General features: G+C 42.3%; 2 protein-coding genes across 5 annotated transcripts in view; both read left to right on the top strand.

Moving 5' to 3' along the window:
* The window catches only part of cobl (cordon-bleu WH2 repeat protein), a 54,215-nt gene extending 48,049 nt beyond the window's left edge, over nucleotides 1–6,166 (top strand). For 2 of the 3 annotated variants that reach the window (XM_075465080.1, XM_075465079.1), the window contains 6 exons: nucleotides 235–426; nucleotides 537–2,140; nucleotides 2,231–2,452; nucleotides 2,667–2,783; nucleotides 3,392–3,667; nucleotides 4,266–6,166. In XM_075465080.1, coding sequence (XP_075321195.1) covers nucleotides 235–426; nucleotides 537–2,140; nucleotides 2,231–2,452; nucleotides 2,667–2,783; nucleotides 3,392–3,667; nucleotides 4,266–4,349 — 2,495 coding nt within the window. In that variant the 3' untranslated portion in view covers nucleotides 4,350–6,166. The remainder of the gene's footprint in view (nucleotides 1–234; nucleotides 427–536; nucleotides 2,141–2,230; nucleotides 2,453–2,666; nucleotides 2,784–3,391; nucleotides 3,668–4,265) is intronic. The other variant, XM_075465081.1, reaches the window with a different exon arrangement.
* Nucleotides 6,167–12,513: 6,347 nt separating this feature from the next.
* LOC142379801 (growth factor receptor-bound protein 10-like) overlaps nucleotides 12,514–25,656 on the top strand; it is a 68,244-nt gene continuing 55,101 nt past the window's right edge. Inside the window, exon 1 of one of the 2 annotated variants that reach the window (XM_075465077.1) lies at nucleotides 12,514–12,705. The gene's annotated coding sequence lies outside the window, so the exon portion shown is untranslated. The remainder of the gene's footprint in view (nucleotides 12,706–25,656) is intronic. The other variant, XM_075465078.1, reaches the window with a different exon arrangement.

The raw sequence follows: 25,656 nt of genomic DNA, 5'->3' as shown, positions 1-25,656 counted from the left end.
GGGCTACAGTCCAGCTAAAGTAGATTTACACGTCTTCAATGCGGCAGCCTGGCAGTCCAGCCATGTGCTTTTTTTTAACTCAAGGATTTATTCACAGATTTATGTATAGTGTAGTTCAATAGGGGTTAAATCTGTTCAAGGTCAAAACTGTTGACTACACAACTCTCATTGACATAAAGGAGCTTTAATTCATGTCCATAATTCTAATATATGATATATTAACCTCCTTTTTAGACCACAAAGACATCGTGTCAGAAAAAGACAGCCGTTATACCATGTCCACCAACAGTAATGAGGTACCTGTCTCTGTAGTGGACATGGATGTGCCAGTCACAGCCATAGATGAGGTACTGGAGGAGTATGAGCATGATATTATCGAACACGAGGGGAAATCTCTCACCAGTACTGAGTCAGCTGGCAGCAAAGGTAAGAATGATAACCAACACATCAGTATGTACCCACTACAGTTAAATGTGATTATATGTATGTTTTCCCTCCATTAGATTAACTATCTTTCTTGCCTTATCTCCTCACAGGTCCATGCTTTAATCACAAGTCCTGTGCGGAGCCACAGAACAAAAACAACAATGCTTATACAGCTGCTGTCAGCGATAAAAGAAGTGCTAAGCAGTATCAATCTGAGCAGCATAGGAAATCACTGGATGACAAATCTCCTGGGGATGAAAAGGAAGTAAAGATGCATAAGGCAAAAATGAAGGTTGATCCCCGCAGTGTGAGAGAGACTAAAAAAAACGTGGCGGTGAAATCTTATGTTGACATGAAGAACAATGGCAAAAACAGTGAGATCCTCCCTGATCCTGTGAATAGCAACTCTCAGTCCTTTCAACAGAACAAACCCGCTCTTACCCCGAAGAAGCCCGCTTCTCCCCCAGTGACTCAGAGATTGGGTTCTCCAGAAAAAGATGAAGGGATGCAAAGAGATTACCAAGGAAACTCTAGTTTGAGCACTGCCCACGGTAAAATCACTTGCAACGTCACATCACGTTTGGGCATGAAAACATTTACTGTGGTCCCTCCCAAGCCCACTGTCATGCACAACGCTACGATACAGCCAGCTGTCGCACCAGTTGCTGGTGCCATTAAGATCGACGATCAAGGAAATTTGGTGAAAATGAGCATCTCCCGTTCTAAACCGAGACAGTCGTCTGAGTCGGAGAGTGACGAAGCCTCCTATCTTCTTGGAAAAGCCAAAGCTTTTTGGAGCTCAAATGAAAGACAAGAAAATGCTGTGACTGAAAGAAAAAGTCTGTTTGATAAGGCTATGGAGAGCACAAATGACATGGACAGTGCTCCAACTGGCGGCTTGGAAGCCACATTGAAGACCAGTCACACAGAGTACCAGAAAACAACACGAGGAACAGTTTCTGAGCTTGCACAGACCGTCCAACCTAAAGCGGTGGAGGAAGAAGCTAAAAAACCTCTGATAGTTATCAAAGTTGCAAACAAAGACTGGGCTGATGTAGGTAGCAAGATATCTGTGTCCAAAAATGTTCAGCAGCCAAATAGTAAACCTGCCCTTCCCCCTCAACTGCCTCAAGACTTGCAAAAGGACCTGTCCTTCCTCAAACCACCCAGGCGAACCTCAAGCCATTATGTTGCATCTGCCCTCGCTAAATACACCCCGAAGACCTCAGCCAACCCGAGCAGCATCCCTAAAGCCCCTGATTTCTCTCCTTCTTTGAAAACCCAGACAGCTACTGGCCTCCAGATATCAGGTTGGTCCATGCAAGAGACCTCATCCGCGTCATCTTTGTCAGATGATAAGGAGATTGTCTCTTCCTCTATACCCAACCCTCCAGGTCCCAATAGGTCGATGAGCTACCCAGAATATGTGTCACATAGTCAAAGAGATGTGGGAGAAGAGAAATTGAACAGGAAGCGATTTGAAAATTTGGCCGTATCCACCAAAGAAGGTTCTAATATGTCGGTCACAGAAACATCCAAGAATGATAACAATCAGTCCAGTGGATCCACCCTAATAAAAGTTACAGCCAATAACAACGGAGGTCATATTAAACACATTTGGCCCAGTAGCCCCAGTCCCACAACAAGCAGTGCTCCGCACTCTTTCTCTAAGCCACCCACAGCGCCAAAGATCACATCCATAGCCCAGAGAAGTGTAAGTAAAATTCCCATTAATAATAAAGGTCTCTTTAAAAACTAACACTATCAAAGGTTTTTGTCAACACATTTTGTATGTATATTCCAGGGCTTTAGGGACGTGACTAAGGCAGCCACTGATGTGAAACCGCAGCACGGAGTCACAGTATCACACAGTGATGGGACTCCTGGGCCTGCAGCAGTGACGGTGTTTGGGCCTGTCAAAAAGTTCAAACCAGTGATCCAGAGGTCTGCCGAGAAAGAGACGTCTCTGCACAGCAGCCTGATGGAGGCAATCCAGACAGGTGGAGGCAGGGATGGACTGAAGAAGGTGAGATCGAGCTAAACGCGGCACAGTGTGGGGATAAATGAATCATTAAAATGAAGAGGGCGATCGCTAGTTGTGCGAAAACTCTGGGCTAGCATGAACCCAGTTATAGAATACACTAACATCCCGGTTTCAGCTAAGTCTGCTGCTGAATCATTGGGTTTGTTGGAGGACGGAAAAAAAGATTCCGATTTTCTACTCTTTATTGCACCATCAGATATCCACCTCTGGCCCCAGCAACCAGAAGAAAGAGACTTATGTCGAAGAGGAGACTGAACGATCTGCTCTTCTAGCTGCTATCAGAGCCCAAAGCAACAGCAGCAGGCTGAGGAAGGTAAAATATTCTCATGGCTGTGTACACAATATCACTGCACAAGTCTTGTCTGTTCCACCTTCAGTAGTTCAGTCCGACTTAGTTCAGTTTCTCACAATTTTGGTTGAATTAACATGTTAACGTGTGTATGTATAACCTCCAAACTGTTTGTCCAGTACCACCACAAAGTCAAAGTAAAAGGTCATTTGACCGCTAAACTCTTTCTCTGGTGTTAGCATCTTATGCAGCCATGCAAGACATGCACGCGCAGGTGTTTATTTTTCATCCTGGTGTGTGTGATCGGTCAGTTGGGGTTCACTGTCACGTGAGAACCCGGACTGAATGAAAGAGGCAGAAAATGGGCTGCTGTAGTTGGTAACATCTGCGGTTTTATTCTGGAGGTTCCTCACCAGATGTGGAACCTCTGGAATGTTGCTTGACTAAATCGGACCCATAATCTTGTGTTTCTCTAAATAAAATAATAACTAACTATGCTCATTGGAGTTGTATGACTAAATAGAACGTATTTGGCGTAAACTCACCTCGGTAGCGCCCTATGTGTCAGTAGTGAGCTGCACATATGCTGGTGCGCCTAAATTTACTGTTATTCCATTACTTTGTGTCCGCAGACGAAATCCGAGGCGGCCAATGAGCTCGGGAAGTCAACTTCTGAGGAGGAGAGAAGTGTGGCTTCTTCTCTTTCCCCTCCTTCCTTGAGCAGCTCTTCCCCTGTCTTTAAGCCACCGCCTCCTCCACCTATGGTTGCACCTCCACCTGTCCTGTCCCAGAATAAGCCTGGTGCAGTGGCGTCTCCAAATACTCACACCCCCATGAATCCTGCCTCACCCAGAGAGGCTATGCTGGAGGCTATACGTTCTGGAGCCGCTGCTGAGAGGCTAAAAAAGGTGACGAGGGATCGGATGATGCATTAGAGTGGGGGTTGTTTTTTTTTTTTTGGAACATTCAACAACATTTAGTTACTTTGAATTCGCACTGTTGGATATTTATGTTGCTTCATGGAAGCACAGTTATTAAGGTAAGAGCTCATTAGACTTTTCATATGGGAAGAAAATACATCCAGATATTTATCTGTCTCATGTCTTTAATCTGCAGATGTAAGAAGAGTTCATAAAGGCAAAGTCAGGGTGAGGCGAGAAACCAGGAGACAGCAACAGGAGAGACATATTGAGTTAGACCAGGGTCCTCTCTCATCTCACAGATTTGGTTTGGTTTCATACGTCTTCCTCCTGCAGTCCAACAGCCAGGAAACTGGAGATGAATTGCAGATTGTTACACAGCAGTCATACTGCGCTGTTGTACTCTGTGAACACTGTCAAGAGAGTATAGTTAAGCTTTAGGTCAGCGGCTGTGTAAAATCAATTAACACAAACACCGAGAATTTCGAAGTTATTCATTTTCTTTGAAGTGTGCCATAAACTGCTGTTCCTGCCATTACCAGAGTGGAGAAATACAAAGGTGACATGTTGTGTTTCCTTTAACTAGGTCTCTGTGCCCAAAAAGACGGTCCAAGTGAACGGCAGGCTGGGGACTGTTCAGGCGGCCACATCAACGCTCCCCCAACACTAATCACAGAAATAAAGGAATCCTTCAAATGTCATTTCAGTTTTACATTTTGCATCAAGCCTTTGGGAAGCTGGATTAAGTCACATCTTCAGTGAAATCATTTTTGCACTATAGATTTTTACAAGAAATAAAGAACAAATGAAGATTCCTTTGATCTATGTGGATGGACAGAGAAGTCGGGGCCTTATGCCGAGACTGATGCAGTTTCTTTTTTTAAGGAACAGCAGGGCAGGGATGTCATTATTTTCACTTTCATTATTACCCTTTCACCTTCGTTAGAAAAATTAAGTAATGATGTAGACAGACATTTCATCTTCAAAGGAGAATGTTTTTTGTTTTTTTGTTTTTTTTCTGTTAGCAGCCAAGCACTTGTAACAGTCTGAGGAAGGTGTCGTAAGGGAAAGGAGTGCAGTTCATGCCACCCACAGTTTCAGATCGCTAACCGTAACTTCCTGGAGAACATTTGTGTCGGACACTTTGCTTTTCCTGACTGACGTGCACTTCCACTTCAGTTGTTCAAACTAGATCATTGTACAAAACATGTGCCAATGAAAGCAAATTTTGTTTGTCTACAAGACTTTTACTTCATTATGTGTTGATCTTTACCACATTAAGTTATGGAGGCCTTATACTGTTGCTCGCACAGTGTTATGTATATGTTTGCTATACAGATTCTATACAGGGTGCAATATGTTGGATTTGATTTTTCCAGATTTGGACTACTTTTTTTTTTTTTTTAAACAAAGTAAGTTTATTAAAAACACGTGTACAGTTTAGGAAAAAAAAAGAAAAAAGCAATGCCTGAATCCATTGGCAGTGCTTAAGGTGTAATATTTTATGCAGGATCTAATGCGTTATGCCAGCCTCTGCAGTTTTGGCTCTGAGGAGGACTAAAATGGCGACAGGTGCCTCGTGCCTGTTGGCTCAGTATATTCATATTTAAGCTTCTAACCTTCATCTGTGCTGCTGTCAGAAGCCTTAAGATTGTCACGCATGGTGAGTAGCCTGCAGTAGCCTATTTTCTTTTCTTTTCTTGGTTATGTTGTATTTGGCAAGAAGCTTGGATGAATCTTTCCTTTTTCTCGACTTTTAAAGTTAAAAACAGTTGAAAAACTGTTACTGATGGTGGAGCTCACCATTAACAAAGAGATTTATTTAATGAACAAGTCACTATTAATATATTATGGATATGTTATGGAAGCCAGGATTATAGGAAAGCATTAGCAAAGCCCATGTGCCGCCTTAATTTAAGCATTGTTGCATTTGATTTTGCTCCTGCAGTAAAAGTTTATCGTGTGGAGGAGCTATGAGGGAGAGCTGATGTTGCCATTAAATGGAATGCAATACTTAATGCTGAATCATCTTTAGAATGAAGATAAACTGCATTCAGGTATAAATGTTTTCTGCTGTGTACTTTGAAGTAATTTTGACTAAGAGGAGTTCAATTCATAGTATTTTGCTTCAGTTTCAAAACACGGAAAAACTTTGATGATTATTCTCCGACGTTTATTTCATGTCTGCAAGCTAGTTTCCTCCACGGACACGACGACAGCACATTTTATATTTTCGAATCTTTGAGAAATCGTGATCGATTTGATTTATATCACCGATGGCGTGGACATTTTATAAGCTATTGATTTTTATTGTTTGTATTGTTTTTCTCCTATTTGTGCAAAGACTGTACAGTTATTTTTTGTCTACCCCAAATCTTTTGATTCAATAAACAATTTTGTTATCAAGCGAAAACTGAGCTGCTGCTGAATCTCTTTTTAAATTTTTTTTATAAACACATTTGTTTGAAAGTCTAACTGTGACAAAGTGTTGCTTTTCCCTCGCAAACAACAATTAGACTGCGGTTATCCTGCTGTCCTTCTGAAATATTACAACCTCTCTGCCACACCACAGATGAGCTACTATTCCGGGCAGCAGCTCATGGCCCTGACTCATCACTATGTGGTCACACTAAATCACTGTCAAAGATCAGACCCTGCCTTCCTGATTCCTGAAACATTACACACTGTTCCTTTCCACTGTCCCAGTGTGCAAATAAATGATGCCGATATCCACACTCAGATGCTGTTCTGTTGTATTCCTCTATCAACAAAGTAAATTACTTTTTTTTTTTTTTTCTCCTGAGTACCAATGTGCTCCCAGATAAAACATGAAAATGAACTTTCTCAGCCTGTTTTACCGAGCATTCCACTGACTTTGACGGGATGATGTTGAGTCAGTTCTAGCGGTGAAATACGAGGGGTGATGTCGGCTGTGTTGGTCAGAGAGGGCTGGAAATTCCTGCAGGTCCCACAGGCTCTTTTGTGGGTTCAAATTCATGCTCATTTTTACAGCCATTCTAATCTGCCTTACAAATATGTGAAGGGTGTGTTTGTGTGGGCGGGTGTCTGTGTTTTGGGGGTGGATGTGAGCGATATTTTTGTTGCAAGTATGCGTGTGCGTGTGTTCGGGCTTGTGCCTGAGTTATGGTTCCAAACCATTGGAACCATCCCGCCAACATAAATAACCTCTGAATCAAGAATTACCAGAAGGGGCACACCGCATAATGCAACAGAAATATGATCAATCAGGTTTGGCTTCGTTTTTTGCCTTTTCGGTTCTGACAGTTTTCACAAATAAGCCTGAGTAAGTTGAGGGTGAGATTGCACGAGTCACTGTGCCAGAATACCGTGCTGACTAATAAAATGTTTCTACTGTGGATGGACTGTTTTGATGCGGGTGTGTAGAGGAGTAAATAGGTTAACATTTTCCTTTTTCTGCTCAATGACTAGCAGCAAACGATTTAAAAAAAAAGAAAAGCATATTCACGTATAGCTTGAAGAGACGCCTAATTGAAAGTTCAAAAACCGTCTTGGTTAATTTTACTCTGCTTTGTTGGTCTTGAATGGCCGACTTATGAGTGGCATCGACAGTCAGCAGGGGCTTGTACAGACTTTGTTTTCTTGTGTTGGACAGCCTCGTATGTATTTGATACATCGAGCTGAACAAAGGCCTGTGTGGTGCTGGAATATTTGATCAAGTGAAATCAGCATGATGTGTGCTTACTTTGTCACTATGCCAGTCCTTTTATGGAAGCAACCTGATTATGAGTGACATTATGTATGTTTGTATGCAAGTATGTGTGTCTGACTGTATACAAACAGTGTGAGCCTTCACGTCTTGATCCAGACACATTCAAACAGCTGATGATTGAGGACCTTCTGCACTTTAGATTCCCATCACTTCAGCTCCTCCAAGCCTGAAATATCCCAGACCGTATGAAAACGGGCCAAAACGCTGGGCTTCTCTGGGTGCCCTTCAGTCTGAGGCATAACTTTATCTGATAGTTGTGTGGGGTTCACTTCAAGTCATTACCATTTGTTCTTGGCACTCTTCCCAAACAAATCTGTATTATGCTTTATAGTGGTTTGATGGCCCACATCTAAAAAAAACACATACGCTGACTCTGCACCTTCCATGTTATTCTCAGTGATATCATAAACATCACAAGGTCTTATGCAATCCATCAACACTAAGAGGGATGAAAGCATAACAGTTCTGAGAGTTAACTCTGGTGCAGTGAGATTTGACCCCTGGTTGTGCAATTGACATACCTCAGAGCCTATTTGGTTTTTATTGCAGATTGTACTTGTCAGAGCAGGGTATTTATTAAGAGTGGCGTGCTGTCCCTAACTTTAGACTCCTGGTGTTGCCACAATAGCAGTCTTTACATGCAGCTCCTTGGTTCACCCTGAGAGTTTTATTATTCAGGTACGAGGCTTACACGCATTAATCAACAAGGATCTTTAAAAAGGAGAGTCCTGTGGCAGAGAGGAAAAAAACAATAAGGCAATCTGTTGCCCTATTGGGTTTCGTGAAAACTCTCCCTGGTGTTTGAACTGTATTTAAAAGTGAGTTATTTGCAGAGGTTATGAGATACACTGAGAGCTAAGTAATGATTCGCCTGATTTAGTTTGAGTCACCCAAGTATTGTACCTTTTGAATTCTTGTTTTATTGAAGAGCCTTTTTTTTTCTTGATTAAACAGTAATTGTTTAATTTAGGGCGTATACAGTAATGGATATGCATGCTTAAATGCATATTCAAAGTTTGAAACTCTTCATTTTAGCGTTTGTTCCTTTAAGGCCAACCACTAATGAAATGGTAAATGATCTGTACTTATATAGCACTTTTTCTAGTCTAGCTGACTACTGCTAGTTACAAATGAGACATTATTACAGGCAGTTCAGGGGCAGTGTTATCTGTCGGAGAAGAATAAGTCCTTCTGGGATTGGACTTTGGGCTTTGCAAGAACAGCGCACTGAAGGAAGAGGAAAAACCTGAAAAGCATAATGCCCTAATCATGAGGGTGAAATATGTAAGTACTGCAATGAGAAACTTTAAAAAGAGTAACTTCAATGTGGACAGACGTGTAAAGTCAAGCACCAAGCACTACATGTCCTGTGTACAGTGAACTAAAGGTGGTAATTCTTGACCTGGGGGATTATTTGTGGTTTGGGGATCACAAGATAATTTCAGCGGGTTGCCGCATGATTGTGGAGAAATAGATAAAATCACAAAGATAACACATTTTAATCTAAAACTGGAGCATTTTGGTGAGTGTCAGGGCCAGGGGATACATGTGACTTGACTTGTAGGGGTCATGAACCCTGTTATTGTAGCTATTGTAACCCCTTGAAATGGTGCCTCTGTACTGTGAGAGCAGAGGAGTAACATTAGAGGTAAACTGGCATCATGGTGCAGGGTAAGAAATTGTTTTCCATTAAAGAGATGGTTCGGAGTAGATTCACCCTAGGGTCATTTGAACCGTGACATCCAGCCAAGTAGCCCACCCGAAGTTTTTCCGATCTTGGCCGAACATCAGCTGAGTTACCGAGTTATCCCGAATAGCTTAGTACAAGCGCTAACGGACCCTGGCAGTATCTCCAAAATTACCACACTAAAATCACATGCCATGGCTACTGTAGTACAAATATGGTCTGTACTCACAAAACGATGCATTTGAAAGTTTGTACATAGTCCAGGAGTTTATTATTATCAACACAATTAAGTGTAATAGCTTCTCTGCTGCTAAAGCTGCGTCGACGTCACTTCCTTGATCTGGGAGCTTCAATGTAAGATGAGGGTTGATCTACTACAGTAGACAACAAAGTATATGCTATATTCTACATGAATTTTTATTGATTTTTATGTTGTAGAGTTGTGAATTGTTTTTAAAGCTATAATGTGTAATATTTCACAGACAATGAATGTCTCCATGTCGCTCCGCCATTTTAAAACTACAGGATTTGTAGAAGGATATGTCATCAGCTTCGCATTTTCCGTTTCCAATGTGGAATTTCCGTTTCCAATGTGGAAACGGAAAATGCGAAGCTGATGACATGTCCTTCTACAAATCCCGTATCGCGTCACAGAATCCTCTACTTTTTTTAAACCGAGACGTTTTCTGAAGATATTTTCCGCAGGGCTGAATGACGATTTTGACGTCACAAGACACCACGTGACCGCGCTGGACCAATCACGTTGCCGATTTACGACAACAAACTGGGAAAATGACAATTTGCCTGGTGCTGTCAAAACTAACCTACAGAAAGGAATCTCGAAAAATATCATTTTAAAGTGAACATAAAATAATAATTATCAATGATAATGCTCATTCATGTATTTCTGAATATAGCCAATTTAGCCATTTACCATTCAGGTATTCATTTACTGATTTATTCACTAATAACTATACAACACATAACAAAATCAAAACAAGTAGGGCATACACATCAACCGGCATAAACTTATATACATAACCATAATAAAAGGAATGATACAAATGGAATAGAATAAAGGTAAAAAAACAAAAAAAAAAACACGTGCGCACACACATACACTATTCCTCACTGTCAGTGTCAGGGCAGCTGTCATCTTCTTTATCCTCTGTTTCCTTTGTGGTGTTTGAACAGCTGGAACACCTGCACAAGTCTACTTTATTAATCCCATTTTGGGAAATTGTTTTGTTACAGCAGCATACAGTATATGAAAACAATTAAAGTAGTAAAAAACAAGCAAATAGAATAGAATAAAATAAAATAATATAAAATAAAATAAATAAAAATAGTGAATAAACATTTGCTATGTACAAATCTACAGTCTATTTTTTGTTTTTTTGTTGTTGTTTTTTAGGAGAGACTTCAAGCCTATTGAGGTTGAAGTTCTCTTCCAGCCAGGGGAGGTGTTGTATATGGTGATGGCTGCTGGTAGGAAGGATTTCCTGAAACGGTCCTTGTGACAGTGGAGCTGGATGAGCCTGTTGGAAAAGGAGCTCTGCTTTCTAACCAGCAGCTGGTGGAGAAGATGGGTGGGGTTATCCATGATGGATAACAGTTTGTTCAGTGTCCTCCTCTCCACCACCGATTCAAACGAGTCCAATCTTTTGCTTTACACATGACCTTATTATTTTAGCCTGATAATTTGCCCTTTTGCAGTGCTGGTGGAGGGCATCACTTGTTGGGGGGATAGATAATTCTGGCAAGGCTGATGATGCCATACAGAAAGCTTTGTACCTAGCCTCATTGATGTTTTCTGCGAGTTGGCTGTTGGCTGATCGTACAAATGGCATACATATTTGCAAAGTAATGCAAATGTAGAGTGGTCCAAGTTAAATTCAGTCCCCAGATTTCTGAAAGCCTTCAGGTAGACATCTTTCTCACATGCCAAAGCAAATGTCTTCTTTTTGCCTTGTGGTGTCACACCCAGTGAATGTATGGATCCCAATCAAGGCTGAACACACACTGGCTCCGAGAGCTGATGACACCTTGGTAATGTCCATTATGCGTGTTCTGTTGCCCTTCCCTGTGAAAAAGTACAAGCTGCATGGCAAATCTTTCTGCAGACTCACAGCAATGACTGCTACATCAGTGTCAGGGCTCTTAACAATGACAGTCTTATGTTCCTGTGCAGCATGTTGTGCATGCAAAAACACCAGTGTCACATTCTTCGTGGTCACACTGCAGGTCTTCCACAGCACGAACAGACTGCACAACTTCCAGTACAGTCACACAGTGACATTGGTGTTGATGTGCTATGTACAAGCTGAGGTTTCTTCCCACTGCTGTAAGATCAGCATGTGGCCACGCATCGTATAAGAACTCAGCAAGTGCTTCTTTATTTGTTCCTTCTGATTCCTTCCATTCCACCTTGTGCAGGTGAAATTCTGTGTTTCCTCATGCTTAACAGAAGATATGTGCATGTAACAAATCTTTCGGTCGAAATTTCGTCTTCTTCGGTACTGCTGGAGGATCGCGCTGCTGCTGCGGTGCTGTTTCTGTTTACCAGCTCAGCTGACATACCAGCTATCCGATTCGTCCATTCTGATGACGTCTCAACCGTGGCACCTCTCGCGAGCCAAATTGTTATTACGCCTGCCGAATATGTACATACGCCTTGCCAGGCACTAGTTATTCCTTTAAACGTTGCGAACTAAAAAAGTACTGTGTTCTGAGCGGCGAAACTTTTTTTTAAACCTCAACATAACTCAAATCTTTTTATGAGCTGAAGCGTGTTTGGTTCGGAGAGCGCGGAACAAGCCTGGTGTTCTGAAGGAGTTTGAGGTTCACCTTACGGCCTAGCAGTTTTAAAATGGCGGAGCAACAACATTCATTGGAGTGTAACACTCTTATGTACATTCGTATGCTGAATATTAAGAATATAAGAACACTGCACTTTTGTGATGGAGTTAATTAATAACGATTGAGGTAATACTTGTGAATGATAAGACTCAAATTTGTTAATAGACAACGTGAAATATTACACATTATGGCTTTAATCAATGGAGAAATTGAGCAGCCTTGCTTTGAAACAAAAGTTAAATTGTTGTTTTAAATCAAGGCAAATGATAAAAAGTAATCGCAACATTATAGGGGGGAAAGAAAAAAATAACCAACCCCCCCCCCCCAACAACTTTTGAGATAGTTGCATAAAACGAAACTAAACAAACAAAAAAAAAATCTCTGAACGCGCCCTTTTCCCCACAAGACCTGAACGCCGCATTAATCAGCCCTTCTCGTGTGGGCGCGGTCTGTCGTAAATGGGAGGGGTTGTTTGCGCGCGCGTGTGTGTTTGTGTGCGTGTGCTCGTGTGTGTGTGCGCGTCCTCCTCCCTCGGCCGCCGTATGAGATGAGCTGCCCTGCTGTCTTTGCTGCCACTGTTTTCTCCTCCTCCTCCTCCTGCTCCAGTCAGGGGAATGTTGACCAACGTGGCCTGATCCAGCGCCGCCGAGTGTCCCTTCATCCTCAGACTGCCTCTGTACGCCTTTTTTTTTGGTTTTTGTAGCCTGTCTGTACCGATCCGGCTGTGAGGTGAGTGCATGTTTACCGAGTATAGACTCCGATCTCGTGTTTCTTGTACGCGAGTGTGTGTGTGTTTATGTGACTGCGGAGGTTGGATACAGAAAAAAAAAAAACAGTTGGGAGAGTGGTTAGTTAGTTTTGCACTTGTAGTAAAAGTTGCATTTGCTGTGGGGATGACACATGCTGTTTCGGATCACATGTGCGCGCACTGTGCGTAACCGCTGAGCGAGACCTGCCTCCTTCTCTGATATTGTCCAAACGGCCGGTTTTTGAAGCCTGAAATCAGGTTTATTCATCGGAGCGGGCTACTGCATTCACATCTACTTTCAGTGTACACCCCACAAGTGGAAAGCGTCCACCGGAGAGACACCTTATTCTGTTCCGGGCTCTTTGGAGCTTGCCGACAAGCTGCGAAATCTCATGCGCTTTCCTACACTTTTTACACAATCTAACCCGGGCCCCCCCTCTGAGGACAGTATTTTGATCCCAGGAGGGTGCTTTGTTTACACCTTTTTCCCAGCAGTACGCAGTGACCCATCGCTGAGGCTGCTGCAGTCCAGCAGGACCCTGGTTTGCCATGTTGTGCCCCCCTCCCTCCCCCTTCCCGCACCAGAGATACTCACCCACTGCAGTTGTTCCCAAAGTGGGCTCCAGGGGCCCTTAGGTTGTAAGGGGCTGTTGAGTTGAATTAGTTTGGGAGCCAGCAGAGTGCAACTTATTAAGAGGAAGATGCATTTAATGACGTTTTATCAGTGTGAGGCAGAGGCAGTGAATCTGTATAAAAGGCTCTCAGTGGGAGTGTGTTTGGAAGTCTTACCAAACATAGCTCTGTGATATGGATTGCTTTACGTGAAAATCTTTCAAAACCCCCTTTCATGCCTTTGCTTAGTTTGGCTATAAGCCCCTACTATATACTGCTAATGCATGCTGCACCTGCAAACGCACTCTGTCAAACCCTCATCTGTATTACACACACTGCATTTTTTTTTTGGTCCACTTTAAAACCTTTTTTAAAAAAAAAAAGAATGATTACTGCATTGCTGCACATATCATTGCAACATCAGTGCAATATTTTGTCAGTTATACAATATTTTGATAAACTCTAATGGACAGGGGAAAGACAAGTCAATGGGAAAGCCTGGTCATTATATCTAGTCGATTTTAATTAGCAAAGATCTTGACAGAGCAACTCTTCATAGATGGCCGTAATCTGCCCTGTCATTTAGGCACTCTTCCAAAGCAATTTCTTTATTGGTCGCATGTGGTCTCAGCAGAAAGTTGCATAACCCAAATTTATGATTCTTGGAACTACTGATGCTGGCCTGTGAGTTTTGAATGCAGATCAGTGCTCTCACCGGTTATGTTTGAGACTAAAGAGGCATAAAATTAAGTTGTGTCTTATTACCATTTAGAAATGCATAATTCTGTTTGTTTTTTTAAGGTAACTCTTCCTGGAATAATGACTGCTGGATTGGTTGAAATCCATTATATAAAGCTCTGATGCGTAGGATGTAGTGACACCTAGTGGCACAAATGACATATTGTATGAAAATGAACACCCTCCACCTATCCTCAAATTAATTTGGCTGTAAAATGCAAAGGATTTCCTCTAGTGCCAGGAATCATGTTTACATCACTCTTTGGGTGGGGTGGGGGTGTATTGTGTTAGTCTAACCAAAGCTGGACTTTTAAACATGCTAGTCTGATTAAATTCATATAAAATAAAGCTTTAAAACCTGGACTAACACTCCCAGATGATTTGGTTGAATGTATATGTGTGTATGTACACATATATATATATATATATATATATCATCCCATAATAACTGTGTGTCAACTCTCAGTTGCTTAAATTATTTCCAGACTTGTCATTCTGTTCTGATAAAACAGCGAAACAAAATAATCATTCAAGCAACTTAAAGATGTCCGTGAAGTGAATTTGGCTTTGCGTATATGTATGAAAAAATTAGAAGCGGTAAATTGTCTTGAACGTTTACTCCCACAGCCCACAGCCATACATACACAGACATACTTGAGCTACAAACTTGATTTTGTTCCCTTGCAAATTGAACCCAAATGTACCTTTTAGAACAAAGGGAAGCAAAGCACTGTCAGAATCTCCCTGGAGTGAAGAGCAACCTGCCAGACTTCATATGAGCGCATACCACACACGCATCACATACATGGACCTTTTGGCGTTATGTAAACCTCTGGGTGCTTGAATATGAGGACGTTTGATGATGTGGCTGCTGCTGCTGCACAGAGTCAAGAACATAGTCATGCTGTGGTCGTGTGTCTTCGGGGGTATGATTTGTTGACAGCTTTCCACTTGACAATGAGGACTTCTCCTTTTTTTCCACTTTCTGTTATTTCCTGCTGTAATACAGACATCAACATTGTGGTCACATCACTGTGCGCACGGCAACCGATCGAGCTGCGGTTTCTTTAACCCCTCTAACCGTCTTGCTATTTCAAGCACATGCTAAGTAAGCATAGACATGATGGGGCACGAACTCTGCAAGTCTACAGGCTGCCAGAGGGCTGCTGACTGCACATATTGCAAAGAATCGTACAATAAGCCACGCTCAGCCATCTGGGATTCAGACGATCAGATTTTTCGTTTTTGACTTTATTGCTGTATTATTAGCAGTAATCACCTCAGAGCTTTGTTGTTATCACAAAACTGGAGCGTCACTTCAAACTTTATCCGCTTTATTGTGTAGTAGTGTGGGTATATGTGCATATCTGTGTGTGTGTATATATGTACGCATAGGTGCAGATACAGGTATGCGATCCCTTCGCCTTTGCTTGTTTGCATATACTTTTAGCTGTTATCCATGGGGAAAAGTGAGCTGAGAGCTCCTGTGAGCCGGTACTGATGGTATAAGAGCTTGTAGTCATGCTCTAGGCAGCATTCCATCAGGTCTTGCGTCAGCTAGCAGTCATTCAGCACTGGTTAGTCTGGGCTTATACACTGTTAATACCCCCTCTCTGATGTCATGACACTATTAACCCTACTGACGGACCACTGCATAGTTCATGTCCCGGACTCTGGCTGGGTCTAAAAGCAGAGCAGTGTCACCTTCGTTACTAGAATGTTCCCCTTGGCTGTTGTTGGGGAAAAAATGAACCCAATTGTGTTTTGGACTGTTAAAGCTTAATCAATGTTTTATGTATTTGGGATCTCAGCTAGTTGTTCATTGGTTTGGTGAAAAGTTGTTTCAAAGAGTCCCAAACCCGCCTCCCCACACTGTAAATATGAACCTGTACAAACCTGATTCTCACCACTTACCACTTGTGACCTAAGGTGATGCAATACCTGCTTAGTACAGTGGATTGAGTTTCTCTGTCTGGTTTTGGTCCAAATGTGGCTGGAAGCTTGCGTGAGAGGCAAGAATGTTGCTTTTATTCTGTAGGTAACTGAACACCTGAGGGACCACAGGCTCAGGTCATGTGGTCTGGATGCAGGGCGATGATGAAATGATGTCTAATACATGCGTACTGTGTTCTCCTCCTCCCCTTTCCAGTCTCTTGGTTTATCTGGAACCGCCTTGTTCGTCTGTCTGCCCCGCTGCTTCCCGGAGCGTCACCATTTTTATCTGTCTGCCTCCCTTCTGTTGATCTTTGTCTCACTCGGCCTATGGAATCTGCAGTGTGAAATCAAAACAAACTATGGTTAGTTGGCTTTAGTAAATGTACCGTGCGATTTAAAAACAAAAGTGACCCCAACCCTCCCCCAGAAATATTTCACAATGTTGAATTTTAGAACCACCACAGGTACTTGTCTTAAAATACAACTCTGTCCTCGTTCACTTTCATACTCTGAGTGTGGCACCTTTCTGTACGTGACTTTTACTGAACCCCCCCCGGTTTTCTAGTATTATACTGTCCTGGTGGTAGTGATTGGTGTGGATGATGAAGCCATGACACTTGACACAGACTCAACTATGGTTTCATAAGCTTACCGTTGCTGACGATGTGACAGTTTTTCATATCTCACAGCATTGCTCAGTTACAGAACTCATGCGCTGCTGCAGAAGTCGCAGTAAAGACGGGGTCATTAGAAGGCGAATCCATCCAGTGTAGCCGTACCTAGGGAGCACCATTTCCGCCAACTTATGCACAGGCATCACCGCTCCCAAGCTTCCTCCATTCATCTGTGCCATTGCATAAGAACGGTTCTCCCAAGCAGCCGAATGCAATCCTCGTCCAATTAGGCACTGTCCACATTTCCAAAAGGCCTTTCTCTCATAGACTGGTGCTATTCAGGCTCCCCCGCATGACATCAGGCCCTCTCTTATAGCCCCACTTTACGCTGCTGCTCCCAAATAATGAAAGCTGCCAATTAATGACTAATCAACATGTGCACCAAGCACATCCAGTGAGGTGTGACTACCATCTAATCTGCTGATTAAAACAGAACACAGAGATGCTCTGTTCGACTCTCTTTCCGGTCTTCGGTGTTTTAGTGCTGCAGATACAACAGTCTGCCCTGACAACCTTATTTGTCAGCGCAATGAAAGTTAATGGAATTAATATTTAATGTGATTATTACATATGTTACAACAAACATTTTTTAACAGTGTTCAGAGTTGTTTGTTGGTGTAGTATCTCACACATCTCTCAGTAAGTTCAAGTTGTTTAGCCGTATTTAGAAATCCGCGCTCGCATCTGGAGCTAAAGCGTGGTGGGAATATGAGGGGGGTGTGACTCCAACTTCCAGCAGCACGTTACAGCAGAGCAAGGAAGTAGTATCTTCTCCCTCCCACCCCCGCCCCCCCTATGACAGATAGCATGTCTCAAGAAATCAGCCTTCCATAGGCATAGTGTCAAGCTAAATATTATCACTTAAGGTGTCTGGCTAGTTTAAACACATACAGTAGAATAAATTAACCCCGCCACCCCCCGTCCTCTTGTAGGGTTAAAGTTGCAGTCGGCATGTTCACTTCAGTGGGTTCTTGTCAAGCCCCCAGACACTGAGTTGGAGCTGTGCCATTTCTTGAATTAAGACGCTGTTTATGTTCTGGACTCAGGCGCAGCAGGATGAGAGGAGGGGTAAGACCGGGGTGAGACGGGGGTCTGGAACTCTGGCTGGGTGAGAGCTATTCAGGGAGAGACGTAGCTAATGTGTTATCGAGGGAGCCAGCGAGAAGAAATGGCAGTGACCAGTGTCCATATGACAAGGCAGTAAGAATACTTAATGGAAAAAAGTGAAATGGGAAACAGTTTAGAAATTAATTAATTCAAAAAGTAAAGAAAAAAACTGTTTACTGAACAAAAGAAGTCAGGAACGTAGCGGTACTTTGTTTATTGTTGAAACCCAGCCAACACTTATCTTCACATTTCCATGTTTGCTTGTTCTTTTCTATATTTGTCTTTACATTTCCAGGTTTACTCATTTTTTTTCCGCTTACTTATTTTCTTACTCTCTAACAGAGGTATTCTTTTTTGTGGCACTCCTTTTATTCCATAGTTGTATGCTGCAAAACCAAAACGGTGCTGACGGTGATTCTGTTGGTTTCATCTGAATGTGTAACCTCTTTCAAATTACACAGTGTTATATGAGCCACCCGTTTTATATACCCTTCCATCCATGTGAAGGGTCCCGGAGGGGCTGATCCTATCCCAGCTGTCGTAGTGCACCCTGGACAGGTCCCATATGAGCCATTTTTAACTTCAATTATTGACAGAGCGATTTATATATGTCCTTCAGTCAAAGAGTCATGATCCCTTCTGTCCCACGGCTCTCCTAACAATCCCTTACACCTCATTTCAGCTGAAACTGGTCAATTAAGATTGTAGGACAGGCTGCTATCACTTGTCAGTGGTAGTGCAAGGCTAAAATTGTAACTAATTTACAGCCTTAATTGCAGTGCACCTTAAGCATAAGCTGCTAGCTAAATAGCCATCGGCTTAATTGAGACGCATTGAAATAACACTTTTAAACAGGTCAGCCTTCTCTCTTTCAAGTAGTGCTACTTTTGTGTTTAAACTCAGCAATCAGCAGCAGATAATGACTCTTCTCGTTTCTGTTCGGCTCCTCTCATTGCTGCAAACATTCTTTTGCCGGCTACTTCTCTCCACCCCCTGGGTGCAGCAGAGTCTTTCATGAGGCCTTTGACTCTTCCATTTGAAGATAAGAGATGTCAAGCTCGTTCCAGCTGTGCTGCCCTGGGGCGACAGGACTCCACAGATCACATGGGACCCAGAGCAAGAACTGAGGGGGTGGGTTGTTATTTCTGCCATTATTAGCATCATAATCCCTTTGTTCATCATAATCTGTGTCACCTTGTAAATAAAGTGCAACACTTCTGGAAATGGTATACGTTAGGCGGGTTAAATAATATTGTGAGTGGGGGTGAGCTTGGAAGTTGCATGTGAATAGCGCACACCAACTGCATTCATTGTGCTCCTTTGTCCTTTGCTCTCCGTGTGTCATTTTACACCATGCGGTGAAAAAAAACACCTTGAAATGACATGGACTTGACCTGTGAATCGATTAATAAGCAGACCTTCTGTCATGTTAGGGGCTGTACAAAATGAATATGACATTTCACAACTGACCACAGGTTTATTGGGAAGTGATCAGACTGTAGCTGTTGGGATGACGCATCTGCAAAAGCAGGCGGTAATGGTGGTATACCCTGCAGGAGCAGTAGGGTGTTAGATGAAAAAAAAGCAGTCTTGTGCAGACCTCCAGCCCAAGTAGATCAAGAGATAAAACACTTGCTTTTATCTGTTTAAACAAAGTCAGGACATTACCTTACCCCTGGAGGCATAAAAAGTCACCTTTTGACCCTATGATACCCAGGAAGGAAGCTTACAAGCCCTGAGTGTGTGTGTGTGTGTGTGTGTGTGTGTGTCTTAGGTTTGCACACAAACCACCACATAATCCGCCATTCTTAACCTTCTCCAAGCCATCCACTCTGTGCTGGTCCGGCCCATAAATCAGCGCAGACCGTTTCACGAGGTTGGAGATCACTGTGTCGCATGTGTTTTTTTTACTTAGTAGCGTATATGGAAGGAATGTGCTCTCTGCGTTCCAAAGATGACTGAGCAGAGCTGAACAGCCTCGCATTGAGCTGCGTCCAGCCCAGTCATCTGAAGTCGAGCTGACTGAGGTGAACACGTATTACAGCAACACATGGAAAGTAGTTGACACAGCTGAGCTCTGTGTGGTTTACAATGTACTCCCTTTAGGAAAGGGTGGGAATATATATATAGAGCAGTGAATGCCACACAGAAATGTACAGATGTTGGCCTTCAGGTTGCCTCTGAGTTGACAGGTAGATACACAGCAATCCTTTGAGGGAGATGGGAATACAGGAGAATAACACTAAACTGATAAGCTGACAGTTTATTCAATCAATTCTGACAAATGCAAAGGAAGGCAGCTTTTTAAAAAAACGTTTTATTAAGTTGACTCTTCGGTTTTTGTGTTTGCTGACACCTCAAAGAAGTTTTTTTTTTTTTTATCCATTTTGGACCTGTGCGTCTGGTTTGTTTGCTATATTTATGTTGATTGTATTTTTGCAAACAGTGGCACTGCTTAAACTCTCCAAAGAAGGTCGGCTGAGCTTGTCAGCCGCTAATTCGCCACCATGTGCTGGAGGAGAAATGTTTCTACTGTTTCAATTAGGCTTTACTTGAAATAGCCAAGGTTTCTGTTGATCCCCGGCCTTACTTTTGGCATCTCTGCAAGGTTTATCACCTTGGATGTTAAAGCTGGACCTTTAAGATGTAAGCACATATCAGGATGTTAACCTGTAGGCTGACTAAGCTTTCAGGGCTTGTGCTCCTTCAGTGGTCATGGTAAACCACAGGTCAAATTCTGTTTTGTTTCTAGAAAGCTGAGTTTCAATGTGGAGATGATGTCATGTTGGCTTCCTATAATGCTGTATGATATTGTTCTTTCTATCTCAATAAATGCAAATCAAGTAGTCACTTACTGTATATAAAAAAAAGGTTGAAAAAAGGTTTCACATATCAGGGTATAATCAGAAATCATGTTGTCTTAAAATGAGGTTGACACAATCTCTGATGAACATCAACACATTGAATATTACACTGTAATGGGGGGGGGCTGGAGCCTATCCCAGCTGTCATTGGGTGGGAGGCGGGGCCACATAGAGACAAACAACCATTCACGCTCACACTCACTCCTAGAGTCAGTTTTAGAGACCCCAATTAACCTGCCATGCATATCCATCACCGTGCTTGACAGTTGGTGTTGGTGACGAAACAGCTCCACCTTGTTTTTGTCTGTCCAAATGAGATTGTTGAAGAAGTCAACAGACCTGAAGCTCCTTTCAAGTGTAAATCTAACATGCCATGTGGGGCTTTGACACATCTTTTGACGATGTGTCTTAACTTAGAGACATAAAAAATACCAAATATTAATACCGCAGTAAACATTTTCCAGAAAATCAGATGAATGTAATGATAAAACGTTAGAGCACCTCCAACAGACTGTTGCACTTTTGCAGATTTTACACTGGACAGATTCGGGACCTTAAGATTAGCATTATAAGACCCCTGCGTTTGAAGTCCACCATCTAATACTATCCCTCATGCAAGTTTGAGCAAAATCTCTTTAATGAATCCAAATGCAGTAATCTCACTGCTGGATACAGTCACCGCACCCCAAAGTCCCCATTTGTTGTGTGACGATAATTGTACTGTCAAGGTCATAGATGCTTGGGCTTCAGTGAACTTGGAGTGGAAGTGATTGAATCAAAGGGCTGTTGGAGGGTCAAATCCCTGCACAGGAATGGCTTTGATTATTTCAGGGGAGCAATTAGGGTGTGTCTAGATTTGGTCAATATATCTATCAGTGAGACTCAATATGCCACATACAAGCCCTTTGAAACTGAGTGGTAAAGTATTTTAATGCTACATGGAACGCCTGAGCTTTTTCCCATGTTTTGTTGCTCACAACTGAACTGACAGTGTGCGTCTGTGATGTTGAAATGCAAAGCAAAGCTTTATTTCTTTGGGATTAAGTGTTTAATATTTAACCTTCGCCAAATAAGAGCGACTGTTTTGATACGGATTTAAGCTTCAGTGACACACAGCTATTTAATTTAGCGTCTAATCGTTTGCTTAACTTCTGTCCCCTTTGCACAACCTCCTAACTCCTGAAAATGAATCGGCGCCATATTTCTGCCAAAGATTGTCAGCGAGTTTGTGGTGCTTAATGAGGGGCTGCTCGGAGGGCTCGGGCCGATGTTAATTTACTTCGTTTTTGTTGTAAACTTTGTGTCTGCAGATAATGTGTAAATGACAAGTTGTGCTTGTGTGCCAGCCTGCCGGGCCACACACATTGATTGATAAAGCAGCGGGCACACACACACACACACACACACACACACACACACACACACTGCAACCTTTTCAGTGGCACTGCTGATTGTAGTGCCAAACTCTTTGTTTAGAATGTATTCATGGATCGGTTATTATTTGCAAGCACAAATTTGAAAGTGAAAAAAAAAATCCTTTCAATTTTAGAGACTGCGGCAAGGTTTAAAGGTGATTCTCACAGAGAGAACATCCCGATTGCACACAGAAAGGCTCCAGCTGACACTCTGGCCGGGAACATTCTTACTGTGAGGCGACGTAGCTAACCACCACACCGCTGTGCCGTGCCATTTTCATTTTTTTTATTTTTATCAATTATCCTTTTAAAACAAACATGCAAAAGTTGCTCCAAGAAAAATTTTAGTCCTGCAAAGGTACCTGTGAATAAGGGCAAAAGTCATTCAATGTTAATCTGACTCTTTTTTGTCCTGTATATGTCATAATAATGCTGTCAGGCTGGTGTCATGACAGGAGAGCAACGCTCTAACTCCATATCCTGTTCAGGCTAAACAGTAATAGTAGTTGTTTTGAACAAATCTTCTTATCTTCTTTTTAGTTATTTTAGATTCAGTTCTTCAATGCAACCTCTTTGTTTTTCCTGCAAGATCCATGCTGCTGTATTTTTTTGAGCTTACTGTCTGGCTTTTCCCTGTTTGCAGCCAATTGGGAAGCAGCTGGTATGAGGATTAGTTTGAGGTCATGGATCTAAGCTGGAAAAGATTGGGTTTCCAGCTAAAGAATGGGCAAAAGTTGAGAAGGTGCCGTATCTTTGGGCCTTGTTAAGAAATGCAACAAACTGGAGTCAGAGTGCAGTGATGTGGATGCTGTGCTGATCTCGTGGAGTGAAAAGAGAGTTGCGCTACATGATTAAGCGTTTTCATTACTGGTCAGTGTACTTTCTTACCCTCACCGGTGGCCACACGGTCTTGGTATGAACTGAAAGAACAAGATTGAGCACACAAGCCTCCTCAGAAGGATGTCCAGGCTGACTTTAGCAGATTGAGAGAGGAGCTCCGTCGTTCTGGATGGGCTTAGGGAAGATCTACTGCTCCTCTCCTTCTGCATCACCAGCCCTTGTGAACCTGGCGAATCAGTTCAATTCTAATTCACTATACCATTTCCAGCATGATTTCAATTTTTGAGTTGGCTCAGTTTCAATACAATGTTTGCATGGACCGACTGGCACACGTCCCGTGAATATTAATATACAGAAAAACAGCCAAGCATACCTTGGGTTCAGGTTTTATATAGGACTGTGGAGTGATGAAGGACACTGCTAATTTCCTGCAGCTGCTCTGTGTACTGAGGCACGGTGATGGCGCAGGTGTGGAGTTCTCTTTAGATATCACCAGTCCGACAGATTTCATTGGCTTAAGAGCTGTCGCCGTATCTCATGCAGTTGTTATGTCACCCTCTGTAGCAGAGCAGAGATTTCATTCCTTCATTTCTCCACACTTTGAATAACTTTGCTGTGGACATTGCTGGTTGGTGCTCCAGGTACCATTCCAGTATCCCAACCACCCTGTTCTCTGGGATTACCACACAAAATACCAGCCTATAAGCAGGCAACAGCAATGTTTCACACCACATGGCTGGTTGTAATGGTCTTTGTTCGTAAAACACGAGACTTCAGTAACTACATGGTGAGAAGTCATTTTCAGGTATGTATCTTTTGTTCTGGATGTCCAACTTTCACAAGTTCTCTCTGCTCATGACAGTGAGGTGTGCAGAATGTGGAGCAATCTTTATTTCCAGATCTGTGGTTTTAGCAGAAAACATATTTGGGTAATGTCATGGGAAAATGGTTTCAGATGTAAGTGGTATTTCCACAGCTTCTTACCTCCATGCTGCGTGACTTCCATATGGTGTTGTTTTAGTCCAGTTTTCCACTTTCTCTCGAAATTTTTAAACCAAAATAAATCCAAGCGCCTCTAGACTAGATGGTGCCTTTAGATTTGTAGCTCCTGCCATGTTTATTGAGCTGAGATCTGGCTGAAGCAAATCTTGTCTCATCAAGAAAAACAATCCCCCGCAAGACTAGTGAATAACCATTAAATATTTGTGCCATTAGTTCAAGTAAAGGTTTATTTTGATTCCTGGTTCACACTCCATTGCAGCTCCTGGTGGTAACACACCAAGTTGTTTGACAAAGTCTGTACAAATGAGAAAAGATTGCTCTTCATTCTTTGAGTCTTTGAATTTAAATATCTTTGGAATCTATCCAGCTTCTTTAATTGTATGCAATCCAAATACACATCTCCCATCGACAGTGATGATCCTATTAATAAGCAACAGACAGCACCTCAAACGGACTCATCAACTTCCGCTATATTACTCTTAAGAATTTTGTTAGGTGTGAGGTGAACATTTTCAGATTTGCGGCACCTTACAATATAATGGGATGCCTGTAGTTAGGGGTTAAGTAACGTTGCTTTTACCAACTCTGCAGCGACGGGCAGGAACAGAATAACACTGTCTCCTTTCGTCCACTCCTCCGACAGTGAACACTGTACAGCATTTGGATAACTGTTAACCTCAAACCCGGACAACTCTGCGCACTTTATGCCAGATTGTGACAAATCTAATCGCCTCTGTTGACGTGCACTTCGCAGCTGCAGCTTGACTCATTATTCACATGTGCTCCATTCCCACAACTGCAGTTCCAGTAAAAAAAAAAAAAAACAGGACACACCCACCTATTCCTGTAGGTTGGAGTGAATAAACTTTTGAATGCTACTATTTGTCACACAACTGTGCCAGTTTCTCACTGGGAAAGACCCTGGATGTGGCAAGCCATTTGTATGAGGCATATTGTGTCCACTTTTCTGAATATAATCTGATATAATCGGACTTCAAAATCATTCATTTGATCAAAAGTTTAACACGTCTAAAAAAAAAAAAAAAAAAAGCGCATTTATTTGCACTGAATTGTTATTTACACGAAGCAACTAAACCTCACTGAAACTTTGATTATTTGACCGCCATCTTACAAACCTCATTATTGTGTTCCTCTACTGTTTTTCAAGAAGTTTTGACATCTCACAGTAAGTCATATGTCATCGAACACCTGTCGGTCATATATGGCAACGTGCATGACTTGATCTTTTCAGGGACTCCGACAACTTAAAAAATGGAGCCTACTCATCTATGCACAACCACTCATATATTCTACATAAACATCAGCGTGCGCGAGCACACACACTCGTGCACAGGCACATGTACAAGCAAAAATGCACACATACAATATAAACAGTGTGTTTCCACAAGGGCAGCTCACTAACAACCACAAAGGCAAACACGAGATAATATTAGCTGTCTGTGAAACGGCAGTTCATATTTTTAAAGCATGAACTCGGGGTCGTGAACTGCCGCATAAAAGGCCAGCACAGTTATGAGCCTGAGCTGCTTGGCTCTAAATATACCCCTGGGTCTAACTTCAGACCTGGATGCATGCCTGCAGGGTATTTTGGGGTAAGTGTTTACAGGTGTTTGTTTAGTAGCTGCAGTGCCAAGAGGTTAGGAGGATACGCACTTAAAGAAGTTCAAATACACTGAAGTTCACATCGTTGAGTTTAATGGTTATTTTGTCCAAAGCTGGACGAG

The sequence above is a fragment of the Odontesthes bonariensis genome, chromosome 5 (assembly GCF_027942865.1).
Source record: "Odontesthes bonariensis isolate fOdoBon6 chromosome 5, fOdoBon6.hap1, whole genome shotgun sequence".
Lineage (NCBI taxonomy): Eukaryota > Metazoa > Chordata > Actinopteri > Atheriniformes > Atherinopsidae > Odontesthes > Odontesthes bonariensis.
The sequence above is the reverse complement of the archived record's forward strand: the minus strand, read 5'-3'. Positions and strand labels throughout refer to the sequence as shown.